This window comes from Saccopteryx leptura, chromosome 2, assembly GCF_036850995.1.
Source record: "Saccopteryx leptura isolate mSacLep1 chromosome 2, mSacLep1_pri_phased_curated, whole genome shotgun sequence".
NCBI lineage: Eukaryota > Metazoa > Chordata > Mammalia > Chiroptera > Emballonuridae > Saccopteryx > Saccopteryx leptura.
Window position 1 is genome coordinate 136,000,078 of NC_089504.1, and position 16,897 is coordinate 136,016,974.

The window sequence follows — 16,897 nt, forward strand, 5'->3', positions numbered from 1 at the left end:
GAGAGAAAATATCTCTAGATTATTTTGACATTTGATTGTGCTGTATACCCCTCCCCCAAAGTTAAATTGTCTTCTGTCACCTTCTATCTGGTTTTCTTTGTGCCCCTAACCTCCCCTAACCCTTCTCTCCTTCTTCACCCCACCCCCCCTCCCTCATCCCCCCGCCCCTATTGCCATCACATTCTTGTTCATGTCTCTGAGTCTCATTTTTATGTCCCTGCTATGTATGGATTCATCTTAGTTTTTTTTCTGATTTACTTATTTCACTTCGTATAATGTTGTCAAGGTCCATCCATGGACCGATTTTAAATGGTCCGATGTCATCATTTCTTATGGCTGAGTAGTATTCCATAGTATATATGTACCAAAGCTTTTTAATCCACTCGTCCTCTGACGGACACTTGGGCTGTTTCCAGATCTTCGCTATTGTGAACAATGCTGCCACAAACATGCGGGTGCATTTCTCCTTTTCGAGCCGTTCTATGGTGTCCTTGGGGTATATTCCTAAAAGTGGGATAGCTGGGTCAAAAGGCATTTCGATTTTCAGTTTTTTGAGGAATCTCCATACTGTTTTCCACAGTGGCTGCACCAGTCTGCATTCCCACCAGCAGTGCAGGAGGGTTCCCTTTTCTCCACATCCTCGCCAGCACTTATTCTGTGTTGTTTTGTTGATAAGCGCCATTCTGACTGGTGTGAGGTGATATCTCATTGTGGTTTTAATTTGCATTTCTCTAATGATTAGTGATGTTGAGCATTTTTTCATATGCCTATTGGCCATCTGTATGTCCTCTTTGGAAAAGTGTCTATTCATCTCTTTTGCCCATTTTTGGATTGGGTTGTTTGTCTTCCTGGTGTTGAGTTTTACAAGTTCTTTATAAAATTTGGTTATTAACCCCTTATCAGACGTATTGTCAAATATGTTCTCCCATTGTGTAGTTTGTCTTTTTATTCTGTTCTTGTTGTCTTTAGCTGTGCAAAAGCTTTTTAGTTTGATATAGTCCCATTTGTTTATCCTGTCTTTTATTTCACTTCCCCGTGGAGATAAATCAGCAAATATATTGCTCTGAGAGATGTCCAAGAGCTTACTGCCTATGTTTTCTTCTAAGATGCTTATGGTTTCACGGCCTACATTTAAGTCTTTTATCCATTTTGAGTTTATTTTTGTGAGTGGTGTAAGCTGGTGATCTAGTTTCATTTTTTTGCAGGTAGCTGTCCAATTTTCCCAACACCATTTGTTAAAGAGGCTGTCTTTACTCCATTGTATTTCCTTGCCTCCTTTGTCAAATATCAGTTGTCCATAGAACTGTGGGTTTATTTCTGGGTTCTCAGTTCTGTTCCATTGATCTATATGCCTGTTCTTATGCCAGTACCAGGCTGTTTTGAGTACAACGGCCTTGTAGTATAACTTGATATCAGGAAGTGTGATACCTCCCACTTTATTCTTCTTTTTTAAGATTGCTGAGGCTATTCGTGTCCTCTTTTGGTTCCATATAAATTTTTGGAATATGTGTTCTATATCTTTGAAGTATGTCATTGGTATTTTAATTGGTATTGCATTGAATTTATAGATTGCTTTGGGTAATATAGACATTTTAATGATGTTTATTCTTCCTAACCATGAGCACGGTATATGCTTCCACTTGTTTGTATCTTCCTTGATTTCTTTTATCAATGTTTTGTAATTTTCCAAGTACAAGTCTTTAGTCTCCTTGGTTAAGTTTACTCCTTGGTACTTTATTTTTTTGGTTGTAATTGTGAAGGGGATTGTTTCCTTAATTTCTCTTTCTGACTGTTCATTGTTGGTGTATAAAAATGCTTCTGATTTCTGAGTATTGATTTTATATCTTGCCACTTTGCTGAACTTATTTATCAGGTCCAGTAGTTTTTTGACTGAGACTTTAGGGTTTTCTATATACAATATCATATCATCTGCAAATAATGATAATTTTACTTCTTTTCCAACTTGAATGCCTTTTATTTCTTCTTCTTGTCTAATTGCTGTGGCTAGGACTTCCAGGACTATGTTAAATAAGAGTGGTGAAAGGGGGAACCCCTGCCTTGTTCCTGATCTTAAGGGTATTGCTTTTAATTTTTTCCCATTGAGTATGATGTTGGCTGTGGGTTTCTCATAGATGGCTTTTATCATGTTGAGGTATGTTCCCTGTATTCCCACTTTGCTGAGAGTTTTGATCATGAATGGGTGCTGGATTTTATCAAATGCTTTTTCTGCATCTATTGAAATTATCATATGGTTTTTCTCCTTCTTTTTGTTTATGTGATGAATCACATTGATTGATTTACGAATATTGTACCAGCCTTGCCTCCCCAGAATAAATCCCACTTGATCATGGTGTATGATTTTTTCCATATATTGTTGGATCCAGTTTGATAATATTTTGTTGAGGATTTTAGCATCTATATTCATCAGAGATATTGGCCTATAATTTTCTTTCTTTGTGTTGTCTTTGCCTGGTTTGGAATCAGAATTATGCTCGCCTCATAAAAGGAGCTTGGAAGTCTTCCTTCCTCTTGAATTTTTTGAAATAGTTTGAGAAGGATAGGAGTTAGTTCTTCTTTGAATATTTGGTAGAATTCCGTTGTGAAGCCATTGGGCCCCGGACTTTTCTTTGTTGGGAGTTTTTTGATAACTGTTTCGATCTCATTTGTTGTAATCGGTCTGTTTAGGTTTTCTGATTCTTCCAGATTGATTTTTGGAAGATTGTATGTTTCAAGGAATTTGTCCTTTTCATCTAGGTTGTCTAGTTTTTTGGCATACAGTTCTTCATAGTATTTTCTTACAATATTTTGTATTTCTGTTGTGTCAGTTGTTATTTCTCCTTTCTCATTTCTAATTTTATTTATTTGAGTCCTCTCTCTCTTTTTCTTGGTGAGTCTACTTAAAGGTTCATCAATCTTGTTTACCTTTTCAAAGAACCAGCTCCTAGTTTCATTGATCCTCTGTATTGTTTCTTTAGCCTCTATGTCATTTATTTCTGCTCTGATCTTTATTATTTCCTTCCTTCTACTACATTTGGGCTTTACTTGCTGTTCTTTTTCTAATTCTTTTAGATGCAGGGTTAAGTTGTTTATTTGAGCTTTTTCTAGCTTCTGAAAGTGTGCCTGTAGTGCTATGAACTTCCCTCTCAGCACTGCTTTCGCTGTGTCCCATAAATTTTGAGTTGTTGTATGCTCATTGTCATTCGTTTCTAGGAATTTTTTTATTTCTTCTTTGATCTCATTCTTAATCCATTCATTATTTAACACCCTGCTATTTAGTTTCCATGTGTTTGAGAATTTTTGAGCTTTTCTGCTGTGATTCATTTCTAGTTTCATGCTGTTGTGATCGGAGAAAGTGCTTGACATGATTTCAGTCTTCTTAAATTTGTTGAGAGCTCTTTTGTGCCCTAACATGTGGTCTATCCTAGAGAATGTACCATGAGCACTTGAAAAGAATGTATATTCTGTTGCTTTAGGGTGAAAGGTTCTGAAGATATCTATTAAATCGAGTTGATCTAGTGTTTCCAATAAGTCTGCTGTTTCTTTGTTAATTTTCTTTCTTGAGGATCTATCTAGTGATGTTAGTGGGGTATTGAAATCCCCTACTATTATAGTATTGCTGTTGATCTCGCCCTTTAAATCCATCAAAGTCTGTTTTATATATTTGGGTGCTCCTATAATTAGGTGCATAGATATTTATAATAGTTATATCTTCCTGTTGGATTACTCCCTTTATCATTATGTAGTGGCCTTCTTTATCTCTTACTATATTCTTTGTTTTAAAGTCCAATTTGTCTGATATAAGTATTGCTACCCCAGCTTTTTTTTCATTTCCGTTTGCATGAAAAGTTTTTTTCCATCCTTTTACCTTCAATCTATGTGTGTCTTTTGTTCTAAGGTGTGTCTCTTGTAGACAACATATGTATGGGTCCTGTTTTCATATCCACACAGCTACCCTATGTCTTTTGATTGGATCATTTAATCCATTTACATTTAAGGTTATTATTGATATGTAGTTGTTTATTGCCATTTTCTTCTTTAAAGGTGTATTCCTTTTTTTGCTATATTCTTTTCCCACTTTGATCTGTTTACAACAGGCCCCTTAACATTTCTTGCAGCATTGGTTTGGTTGTAATGAATTCCTTGAGTTGTTTTTTGTCTGGGAAGCTTTTTATTTCTCCTTCGATTTTAAATGATAGCCTTGCTGGATAAAGTAGTCTTGGTTGTAGGTTCTTGTTCTGCATTACTTTGAATATTTCTTGCCATTCCCTTCTGGCCTCAAGTGTTTCTGTTGAGAAGTCAGATGTCATCCTTATGGGGGCTCCTTTGTAGGTGATAACTTTTTTTCTCTTGCAGCTTTTAATATTTTCTCTTTATTGCTTAGCTTTGGTATTTTAATTATGATGTGTCTTGGTGTAGGTTTCTTTGGGTTTCTCTTTAATGGAGTCCTCTGTGTTTCTTGGACTTGTGAGAGTTTCTCTTGCATTAATTTAGGGAAATTTTCAGCTATGATATGATTGAACAACATCTCTATTCCTTGTTCCTTTTCTTCTTCTTCAGGAACCCCTATGATGCGGATGTTATTTCTCTTCATGTTGTCACAGAGCTCTCTAAGAGTTTCCTCTGACTTTTTGAGTCTCTTTTCTCTTTTCTTCTCTGCTTTCATGCCTTCATTCCAGTTGTCCTCTAACTCGCTGATTTGATCCTCTGCTCTATCTATCCTGTTTTTAATTCCTTCCATTGTGTTCTTTATTTCTGATATTGTATTTGTCATCTCCGACTGGTTCTTTTTTATACTTGCTATTTCTTTATTTAGGTTTTCAAACTGCCCCTCCATTGTTGTTCTAAGATCCCTAAGCATCCTTACAATCATTATTTTGAACTCCGCATCTAGAAGTTTGATTATTTCCATATCACTCAGCTCATCTCTCAAAGGTGTCTCTTGTGGTTTCATTTGGGTTGCACTCCTTTGTCTTCTCATCATGGTGTTTTAGTCTGCCTCCAGTTTTCAGTTGTGTTATTTCTAGGTCTTCTTGGGTTGGTATCAGCTATTATTTGTAATCCACTTTCGGATTTGGGCAGCTTTGAAGTCTTGATTTGTTTGTTTTCTTAACAGGTGATAGTCTTGTTAACTGATCTCAGCAGGGGGCTTCCTTGAAACTGTAACCAGGAATGCTGTGGGTGTAACCTGAGACACTGAAGGTCTCTTCCACCAACTAATCTCACTGGGGGCAGGGTTTTTTCTCAGCTTCAGTAGGGGGAGGTGTATCTCAGATCTCCATGGAGACCTGAGTTACTGCCCCTCCTCCCCACTTCTTGTTTTCAGCTGTGTCTTTTTGCGCTGATTGGAGCTGGATAGATGTCCGGAGATCTCTGATCCGGAAGCACTTCAGCTCTGTTTTGTGAAGGGTTCAGTCCCTCCCCCAGCTATGGCCGTCTCCAGCACGAATGAGTCAGCTTTTTTATTTCGTTTCTTGCATACCTTAGCCCTTCACAGTCTGTCCCTCTCCCTGTCCTTTCCACTTGGGAGATAAGCTGGTCTTTTCAACCCACCTTGCTCCCTGGTCGCCAGGTAAGTGGCTGAGAGCAGTAGTTTCTGCTCTTTTTCCTCTGTGAAATCCTCTCTGGGCTCTCAGCCTCACCCCCCCTTCCGTTCCTGTAAGCAGAGGAGATTCAGGCACTACTTACCAGGATTATTGTGTCTTCCTCTTTGCTCCTTGGTTTTTGAGAGCTGTTCTTCCAGTTCAGTGTTGGTTTTTCATGCTGATTTTTCCTAAATTGATTTGTATTCCAGTTTGGTGTTGAGAGCTGGGCGTCTGTGCGTCCGCCTACTCTGCTGCCATCTTTTGTATATCTCTCTTTTTTTTTAATAATAAATAAATTTTTATTAATTTTAATGGGGTGACATCAATAAATCAGCATACATATATTCAAAGAAAACATGTCCAGGTTATCTTGTCATTCAATTCTGTTGCATACCCATCACCCAAAGTCAGATTGTCCTCCCTCACTTTCTATCTAGTTTTCTTTGTGCCCCTCCCACTCCCACTCCCCCTTTCCCTCTTTCCCTCCCCCGCCCCCCGTAACCACCACACTTTTGTGTATGACTCTTAGTCTTGTTTTTATGTACCACCAATGTATGGAATCCTGCAGTTCTTGTTTTTTTCTGATTTACTTATTTCACTCCGTATAATGTTCTTAAGATCACACCATTTTGTTGTAAGTGATCTGATTCATCATTTCTTATGGCTGAATAGTATACCATGGTATATATGTGCCACATCTTCTTTATCCAGTCTTCTATTTTTTTTTACAATGATTAAAGCCTTTAAGCGAACTCTTGGCCAATACAGCAAGAATCCATAAAAGAGTAGTGTCCTTAACATGTTCGCCAAGTCCAAGTTGGCCCCAACTTCTTGTCAAATCCCTGAAAAATGCAACCCAACACCAGTTCAGTCTGTTAGGAGCTGTCACAAGGAGCAGGAGTCCAGGAAAAGTCCACATTCAGTCCACATGGCACTGAAATTGTTGTCACAATTCTATACTTTGCAGCTCACGTCCAAGTCCCAATGACCACTGCTTCTAGCTGGTAATGCTTCAGGTAGACTGGAAAAGCCATCTGCAGCATGTGTGGAGATGGAGCTTCTGTTCCCCTCTGCCTGGAGAGATGAGACCAGGGTGCTTTTCCCTGGAGCTCTGTGACTGTGGCTTGGTAAAGAGAACCTTGGGATACACTAAGCTGGGTGGCAAAGGTAGATTCATAATAGAAATTGGCAAAAGGGGGAAAGAGAGCTCTAGATTAGGAGTAGGTCCCAGCCTGAAATATGAGTGGGGCACTGAGGTAGGAGGAATAAAGGTAACACTATATATTAAACAAAGCAGCAGAAAATAGGACTATCAACACCCACAACAGAGATCTTCGAGGGAAGAATAAAAAACCTGACTATTCAGGCAAGACATATATAGTTAAGTGGCCTTTGTGCACATGAGATCAGTTTACCTGCTTCTTGGAAGAAATACCCTAGGCTTGTCCACAGTGTCGTAGATGGGGCCGACAGTCCTGGGCATCTTCAGCCTTCAGTGGCAAACCCCAGCATTCTGGGCAAGGTTAGGTCATAGGTGGCTGGAGCAGGGCTGGAAGAGACTGAACCCTCCCTTAGAGAAGCGAGGGGAAAGCCTACCTTCCAGTGTCCCTGTTTCCTCACAGCAGAGGCATGTAAGTCTAGCAGGCTTTAGCTCAATGACCTTCCATTCCACTATTGAAGCAGGACCCAGATGGCATCCTATGAGACCCCTTTGGGGTGTTGGAGCCTTTAAGGGCGTATCCTAAAAGCTGGTAGTTCCCCTGATCTCTATTGGGCTTTTTCTGCCTCTTGGTATCTTAAAAGCCATGCTCAGAAGATCTCGCTGAGGGGTTTGAGGATCCCCATCCGCCTATATAAATCTTTTCCATATATCTGGAGCTATTTGGAAAAAGACAAAACAGGGTTATTAGCTGGATCAAATAAAGGAGGTAGTAGTTTGCAGGAGAAAATGACTTTGCGTCTCCCGTTCATCAGCATTCATTCCTAGGTCCTGGCCAGTTGGCTCAGTGGTAGAGCATCGGCCTGATGTGCAGGAGTCCCAGGTTCGATTCCCAGCCAGGGCACACAGGAGAAGCGCCCATCTGTTTCTCCACCCTTCCCCCTCTCTTTCCTCTCTGTCTCTCTTCTCCTCTCCCGCAGCCAAGGCTCCATTGGAGCAAAGTTGGCCCAGGCGCTGAGGATGGCTCTGTGGCCTCTGCCTCAGGCGCTAGAATGGCTCTGGTTGCAACAGAGCAACACCCCAGATGGGCAGAGCATCTCCCCCAGTAGGCGTGCCGGGTGGATCCCGGTCGGGCACATGCGGGAGTCTGTCTGACTGCCTCTCCATCTCCAACCCCAGAAAAATACAAAAATACAAAAAAAAGAAAAAAAAGAGAAAAAAAATGGCATTCTCTGTGCTAAAGCTCCAGGGAGCAAGGAGTGAGCTCGAGTATGCCCTATAAAACATGGAGCTCTATGTTGACATACAAGTCTTTGAAGAAGGAGGAACTGCTGAAATAGTTCATCAGCAGTTGTCCCTAAGACAGCAGTCTTTATAGTGGAAACACCATAAGTAAATATTTGTTGTCTGTATATAGATTAAAGGGGGAATATGGCAAATGCTGAAAAGCCATAATAATGGCATATAATTCTAGACTTTGAGCTGATTTTAAGTTGACAGTTTCAGTATAAAGTTGTCCATTGATTTGCAAGAGCAATTTGCCATTTAGTGGAAGTTTCCCAGAGCCATTGTTGTTGATCCTTTGAAAAAAGGAACAACAATAACTTTGAGGCTCAAAACCTATAAGCTGTAAGGGTCGCCTATGCCCCCTGATAATCCAGGAGGCAACAAGATCAAAATATGGAAGTGTATTCCATGGGCTATTAGATGGTTCAATGTGCCCAAGCTGTAGCTGCTCTTGTACCAATTGAGCAGCTGCCCTAAGTTTCTCCTGAGAAAGGGGCCGTTGGTCTACCCATACAGGATTATCTGATTTACAAGTAATTGGGTCTGCACAATGCATTATTGAGGATGCAGGAGCTACCAAGGCGCCTATGCTAAATTTTGATATCCTAATCCACACCTTCTGGTATTGGATGCCACTTCTATGGGGGTGAGAATTCCTCGCTGTTCTTTCCCTAGTCCCTTAGTGGGCAAAAATCCCCGATCAAGCATCTGAGTACTGACTAAACCATTAGGACTGACAAGCAATGCTCCCATATTTTTCAAAACATCTCTACCCCACAAATTAACTGGCCACCCAGGGAGCACATAAGGATGAAAAAATCCAGAATGACCTTCTTAATCTTCCCAATGTAGAAAAATAGAACTTTGTTGGGGGATTTACTCTGCCCTATACCTTGTAATTCTATGGCTGCTGCATGAGTGGGCCAGGAAGGAGGCCAATGTAGCTTAGCAATAACAGATACATCAGCTCCAGTATCTAAAAGTCCTTTAAATTTATGCTCATGAATTGGTAGTTCCATTTCAGGGCGTTCCTGACCTATTTTTTTTTTAATCCAATTGGCAAAATCAGAGGAGCCACCTCACCAATTTGCTTGGGGCCCCTTTTGCAGGATGTGGCCTGAGAAGCAGAATTAACATCCTTATACTATTCTTCTAACTGCCTGAATTAGCCGTGAGACACATTCTTTTTTTAAAATTATTAATTTTAATGGGGTGACATTGATAAAATTGTCTTTCATCACCTTCTAACTGTTTTTCTTTGTGCCACTGCCCTCCCCCAACCCCCTTCCTCTCCTCCCCCCACCCTGTAACCCCAACACTGTTGTCCATGTCTCTGAGTCTCATTTTTATGTCCCACCTATGTATGGAATCATATAGTTCTTAGTTTTTTCTGATTTACTTATTTTGCTCAGTATAATGTTATCAAGGTCCATCCATGTTGATGTAAAAGATCCAATGTCATCATTTCTTATGGCTGAATAGTATTCCATAGTATATATATAGCAAAGCTTTTTTAATCTACTCGTCCTCTGACAGACCTTGGGCTGTTTCCAGATCTTTGCTATTGTGAACAATGCTGCCATAAACATGGGGGTGCATTTCTTCTTTTCAAACAGTGCTATGGTGTTCTTGGGGTATATTCCTAACAGTGGTATAGCTGGGTCAAAAGGCAGTTCGATTTTTAATTTTTTGAGGAATCTCCATACTGTTTTCCACAGTGGCTGCACCAGTCTGCATTCCCACCAGCAGTGCAGGAGGGTTCCCTTTTCTCCACATCCTCGCCAGCACTTATTCTGTGTTGTTTTATTGATGAGTACCATTCTGACTGGTGTGAGGTGATATCTCATTGTGGTATTAATTTGCATTTTTCTAATAATTAGTGATGTTGAATATTTTTTCATATGCTTATTGGCCATCTGTATGTCCTCATTGAAGAAGTGTCTATTTATTTCTTTTGCCCATTTTTGGATTGGATTGTTTGTCTTCCTGGTATTAAGTTTTACAAGTTCTTTATAAATTTTGGTTATTAACTCCTTATCAGACGCATTGTCAAATATATTCTCCCATTGTGTAGTTTGTCTTTTTATTCTGTTGTTATTGTCTCTAGCTGTGCAGAAGCTTTTTAGTTTGATAAAGTCCCATTTGTTTATCCTGTCTTTTATTTCACTCGCCTGTGGAGACAAATTGGCAAATTTATTGCTGCGAGAGATATCAGAGAGCTTACTGCCTATGTTTTCTTCTAAGATGTTTATGGTTTTATGGCTTACATTTAAGTCTTTTATCGATTTTGAGTTTATTTCTGTGAATGGTGTAAGTTGGTGATCTAGTTTCATTTTTTTGCAGGTAGCTGTCCAATTTTCCCAACACCATTTGTTGAAGAGGCTGTCTTTACTCCAATGTATGCTCTTACCCCCTTTGTCAAATATCAGTTGTCCATAAAAGTGTGGGTTTATTTCTGGGTTCTCAGTTCTGTTCCATTGATCTATATGCCCGTTCTTATGCCAGTACCAGGCTGTTTTGAGTACAATAGTCTTATAATATAACTTGATATCCGAAAATGTGATACCTCCCGCTTTATTCTTCCTTTTCAAGATTGCTGAGGCTATTCGTGTTCTCCTTTGGTTCCATATAAATTTTTGGAATATGTGTTCTATATCTTTGAAGTATGTCATTGGTATTTTAATAGGTATTGCATTGAATTTATAAATTGCTTTGGGTAATATAGACATTTTAATGATGTTTATTCTTCCTAACCATGAGCATGGTATATGCTTCCACTTGTTTGTATCTTCCTTGATTTCTTTTATCAATGTTTTGTAATTTTCCTAGTACAAGTCTTTAGTCTCCTTGGTTAAATTTACTCATAGGTACTTTATTTTTTTGGTTGCAATGGTAAAGGTGATTGATTCCTTAATTTCTCTTTCTGACAGTTCATTGTTAGTGTATAAAAATGCCTCTGATTTCTGAGTATTGATTTTATACCCTGCCATCTTGCTGAATTCATTTATCAGGTCTAGTAGTTTTTTTACTGTGACTTTTGGGTTTTCTATATACAATATCATATCATCTGCAAATAATGATAGTTTTACTTCTTCTTTTCCAATTTGGATGCCTTTTATTTCTTTTTCTTGTCTAATTGCTGTGGCTAGGACTTCCAGAACTATGTTGAATAAGAGTGGTGAAAGGGGGCACCCAAGCCTTGTTACTGATCTTAAGGGGATTGCTTTTAATTTTTTCCCATTGAGTATGATGTTGGCTGTGGGTTTGTCATAGATAGCTTTTATCATGTTGAGGTATGTTCCTTGTATTCCCATTTTGTTGAGAGTTTTGATTATGAATGGGTGCTGGGTTTTATAAAATGCTTTTTCTGCATCTATTGAAATTATCTGTGGTTTTCTCCTTCCTTTTGTTTATGTGATGAATCACATTGATTGATTTGCGAATATTGTACCAGACTTGCCTCCCAAGAATAAATCTCACTTGATTATGGTGTGTGATTTTTTTCATATATTGCTGGACCGGTTTGCTAATATTTTGTTGAGGATTTTAGCATCTAAATTCATCAGGGATATTGGCTTATAATTTTCTATTTTTGTGTTGTCTTTGCCTGGTTTTGGAATCAGAATTATGCTCACCTCATAAAAGGAGCTTGGAAGTCTTTCTTCCTCTTAAACTTTTTGAAATAGCTTGAGAAGGATAGGAGTTAGTTCTTCTTTGAATATTTGGTTGAAGTCACTTGTGAAGCCATCAGGCCCAGGACTTTCCTTTTTGGGGAGTTTTTTGATAACTGTTTCAATCTCATTTGTTGTAATTGGTCTGTTTAGGTTTTCTGATTCTTCCAAATTGATTTTTGGAAGACTATATATTTCAAGGAATTTGTCCATTTCATCTAGGTTGTCTAGTTTTTTGGCGTACAGTTCTTCATAGTATTTTCTTACAATATTTTATATTTCTGTTGTGTCAGTTGTTATTTCTCCACTCTCCTTTCTAATTTTATTTATTTGAGTCCTCTCTCTTTTTTTTCTTGGTGAGTCTGGTTAAAGGTTCATCGATCTTGTTTACCTTTTCAAAGAACCAGCTCCTGGTTTCATTGATCCTCTGTATTGTTTCTTTAGCCTCTATGTCATTTATTTCTGCTCTGATCTTTATTATTTCCTTCCTTCTACTAGCTCTGGGCTTTACTTGCTGTACTTTTTCTAGTTCTTTTAGATGTATGGTCAAGTTGTTTATTTGAGCTTTCTCTAGCTTCTTGAGGTATGCCTGTAATGTATAAACTTCCATCTCAGGACTGCTTTTGCTGTATCCCATAAATTTTGAGTTGATGTATGCACATTATTGTTTGTTTCTAGGAATTTTTTAATTTCTTCTTTGATCTCATTGTTTACTCATTCATTATTTAATAACATGCTATTTAGTTTCAAAGTGTTTGAGTATTTTTCAGTTTTTCTGTTGTGGTTGATTTCTAGTTTAATGCCATTGTGATCAGAGAAAGTGCTCGATATAATTTCAGTCTTGTTAAATTTGTTGAGACAATTTTTGTGCCCTAACATGTGGTCTATTCTAGAGAATGTACCATGAGAGCTTGAAAAGAATCTATAGTCTGCTGTTTCAGGGTGAAGGGTTCTGAAGTTATCTATTAAATCGAGTTGATCTAATATGTCCTTTAAGTCTGCTGTTTCTTTGTTAATTTTCTTTCTTGAAGATCTATCTAATAATGTTAATGGGGTATTGAAATCCCCTACTATTATAGTATTGCTGTTGATCTCACCCTTTAAATCCATCAAAGTCTGCTTTATATATTTAGGTGCTCCTATATTAGGTGCATAGATATTTATTATGGTTATATCTTCCTGTTGGATTGCTCCCTTTATCATTATGTAGTGACCTTCTTTACCTCTAACTATAGTTTTTGTTTTAAAGTCCATTTTGTCTGATATAAGTATTGCTACCCCAGCTTTTTTTTCATTTCCATTTGTGTGAAATATTTTTTTCCATCCTTTTATCTTCAGCCTATGTGCATCTTTTGATTTAAAGTGTGTCTCTTGTAGACAGCATATGTATGGGTCCTGTTTTCTTATCCACACAGCTACCCTATGTCTTTTGATCGGATCATTTAATCCATTTACATTTAAGGTTATTATTGATATGTAATTGTTTATTGCCATTTTATTCTTTAAAAGAGGAACTGTGTTCCTCTTTTGCTATATTCTTTTTCTCCTTTGATCTGTTTACAACAGGTCCCTTAGCATTTCTTGCAGCCTTGGTTTGGTTGTAGTGAATTCCTTGAGGGTTTTTTTGTCTGTAAAACTTTTTATTTCTCCTTCAATTTTAAATGATAGCCTTGCTGGATAAAGTAGTCTTGGTTGTAGGCTCTTGTTCTGCATTACTTTGAATATTTCTTGCCATTCCCTTCTGGCCTCAAGTGTTTCTGTTGAGAAGTTAGAAGTCATCCTTATGGGGACTCCATTGTAGGTGATAGTCTTTTTTTCTCTAGCAGCTTTCAATATTTTCTCTTTATCACTTTGCTTTGGTATTTTAATTATAATGTGTCTTGATGTTGATTTCTTTGGATTTCTTCTTAGTGGAGTTCTCTGTGCTTCCTGAACATGTGAGATGTTTTCCTGCCTTAATTGAGGGAAGTTTTCAGCTATGATATGATTGAACAAAGTCTCTATCCCTTGTTCTTTTTCTTCTTCTTCAGGAACACCTATGATGCGGATGTTATTTCTTTTCATGTTGTCACAGAGCTCTCTTAGAATTTTCTCAGACTTTTTGAGTCTCTTTTCTTTTTTCTGCTCTGCTTCCATGCCTTTATTTATCGTGTCCTCTAACTCGTTGATTCGATTCTCCACTTCATTCATCCTGGTTTTAATTCCTTCCATTGTGTTCTTTATTTCAGATATTGTATTTGTCATTTCTAACTGATTCTTTTTTATTATTTCAATGTCCTTTTTTAATATTTGCTATCTCTTTATTTAGGTTTTTGTAATGACCGTCTATTGTTGTTCTCTTTTTTTTTTTTTTGTATTTTTCTGAAGCTGGAAACAGGGAGAGACAGTCAGACAGACTCCCACATGTGCCCGACTGGGATCCACCCGGCACGCCCACCAGGGGTGACGCTCTGCCCACCAGGGGGTGATGCTCTGCCTCTCCGGGGCATCGCTTTGTTGCAACCAGAGCCACTCCAGCGCCTGGGGCAGAGGTCAAGAAGCCATCCCCAGCACCCGGGCCATCTTTGCTCCAATGGAACCTCAGCTGCAGGAGGGGAAGAGACAGAGAGGAAGGAGAGGGGGAGGGGTGGAGAAGCAAATGGGCGCTTCTCCTGTGTGCCTTGGCCGGGAATCAAACCCGGGACTTCTGCACACCAGGGCAACGCTCTACCACTGAGCCAACCGGCCAGGACCTGTTCTCATATCTTTGAGCATCCTAACAATCGTTATTTTAAACTCTGCATCTGGTAATTTGGTTATATCTGATTCATTTAGGTCCTTTTCTGGGGATTTCTCTTGGTTCATTTGTGTTGCATTTCTCTGCCTTCGCATTTTCTCTGTGTAAAGGTTTTGGCCACTGGAGTCCACTGGGTATGGCCTCTGTTCCCTAGGCATGGTCTGTCTCCAGGCTCACCACCCCCTCTTCCGTTGCTGCCTAGGGCTTTTGGGTTTGGGCGTTGCCAGTGCCTGCCCACTGGGGCTGTTGCTGTGGTTTCCACCTCTCCTTTACAGGAGTGTCTGTGATCACGTGCTCAGGTGCACAAGCCTTGGTGGCCTTGGCCTTTGTCCCGCCCTCGTGGGTGGCGTTATGCCCGGCCCTGAGGGCAGTGGCAATCATCTTTGCTAAGCTGTGGGTCTCTGCCTGTTTCCAGGCTTTCACCCCACCCTTGCAGGGGGAGCCCACTTGTGGAACAGCTGCTAGCTTTGGCTCTACCTGGCCAGGCAGAACTGCGTGCCCACGCTCAGCTCAGTAGTGGAACTCCACCTGTTCTGGGCTTTTGGCTCCACCCCTGCGGGAGGAGCCGGATCCCAAGTCAGGCCACAAGCCTCAGTTCCACAGGCACGGCAAGGCTGTGCTCCTGCACCCTTGCTCAAGGGCTGGTCTCCACCCCTTCCAAGGTTCCCACCCTTCTCCCACAGGCTGGATTAAAGGCTGGAGGCAGCTGGGCTTGACTGCTTTTACACACCTACTCCTCCCCAGCCAGGCAAGACTGAGCTCACATGTGAGCCCAGTGGTGGCCAGCAGGTTTCTGCCCCTGCCAACAGAACCGTGCCTCCTTTTCCCATTGCCACCCGCCCTCCGGCGAGCCCTCAGCCGTGTGGGTTGGGGTGCTGTAGCTCAGACCCTAAGACTCACTACTGTAGACCTGAAAGCTCCCTCCTTCTAAGTGACTGCTCTGAGTGCCACAGGAGAGCTTGTTTGACTGCTCTCCTGCTTCCCTTTGCTGGTATTGCTGTTTCTGGGGGAAATACTCACTTCAGATTTGGGGAGTGACTTGACCCAGGGGTTAGGGTGGCTGTCTCCCAAAATGTTTCTCCCTGTGCCTCCTAGATTACACTCTCTTCCTGCTACTCCGGTCCTCTCCTCTCTCGCCGTCCCCCAGAGCCCCGGGTGAGTGGTTGTGAGAGAGGTGTTCTGCGTGGTCCCTTTAATTTTCTTTTCTTTTCTTTTTTTTTTTTGCATTTTTCCAAAGCTGGAAATGGGGAGGCAGTCAGACAGACTCCTGCATGCGCCCAACTGGGATCCACCTGGCATGCCCACCAGGAGGCGATGTTCTGCCCCTCTGGGGCATCACTCTGTTGCAACCAGAGCCATTCTAGCACCTGAGGCAGAGGCCACAGAGCCATCCCCAGCCCAGGCCAACTTTGCTCCAATGGAGCCTTGGCTGCGGAGGGGAAGAGAGAGACAGAGAGAAAAGAGAGGGGGAGGGGTGGAGAAGCATATGGGCACTTCTCCTGTGTGCCCTGGCCAGGAATCGAACCCAGGACTCCTGCACGCCAGGCCAACACTCTACCACTGAGCCAACTGGCCAGGGCTGTGTGGTTCCTTTAAGAAGAATCCTGGGTCTGAGAAATCAGTCTCTTTCTCACAAACAGTATCCTGACTTGTTTCCAGCTAAATACTGTCCTTACGCCTCTTCTGGACTCTGCAGCTGCAGGCTGGGGCTTTGTTCCTGGGGCTCAGGACCCTCCCCTCTCTGCTAAAGTCACTTCCTGCCACACGAGTCTCTCCCGGCTGCCGTTTGCTCCGGGGAGCTGGGCAGCCCTCTCCGTGTTTCCACTTTTCCTACCAGTCTCAGTGTGGCTTCTTCAGTGTTCCTTGGTTGAAGAGTCCTCTTAGTTTAGTCCAAAGTTGGTTTTTCAGATGATAGTTCTTAAAATTATTTTGTAATCCACTTTGGTTCTGGGAGGTGGATGTTGGTACATCTGCCTACTCCAGCACCATCTTGTCTTCCCTCAGTCAATTTTTTCAGGGTTCTTTCATGGTCCCCAGCAATAACAGTCCAGAAGAATGGTTATTTTTCCTAAAGAAAAAAGAACAAAAGTTAGACATGCAGTGACATCTTCTATCATTTTAGAAGCCCTATCTGGTTTTACCACCATATCCTGTTCAGTTCAGCCAGGTGCCACCAGGTCCTCAGCAAGCCAGTCCCTGGTTGGGCTCCTCTGTGTGACCTACTTCCAGGGGCAGCACATCTGATCTGCCTGAGAAGGAGTTCTTACTTGTGTATCTTCTCACTGTCTTTTGGCCATAAAATGTCTTTAGAGCCCTTACAAAACCCAAAGGCTATTTTTAAGTTAAGAAGAAAAATAAAAAGACAAATGAGAGCTAAATTTGATCTCACAGTGATGTTAAGAATACACGGAAAAAAAATACT

General features: G+C 40.7%; 1 protein-coding gene across 1 annotated transcript in view; it reads right to left on the reverse strand.

Moving 5' to 3' along the window:
* OVCH1 (ovochymase 1) overlaps positions 1-16,531 on the reverse strand; it is a gene marked incomplete at its 5' end in the record, with an annotated part of 42,298 nt that extends 25,767 nt beyond the window's left edge. Inside the window, 1 exon segment of the mRNA XM_066363278.1 lies at positions 16,476-16,531. Coding sequence (XP_066219375.1) covers positions 16,476-16,531 — 56 coding nt within the window.
* Between the last annotated feature and the right edge of the window lie 366 nt (positions 16,532-16,897).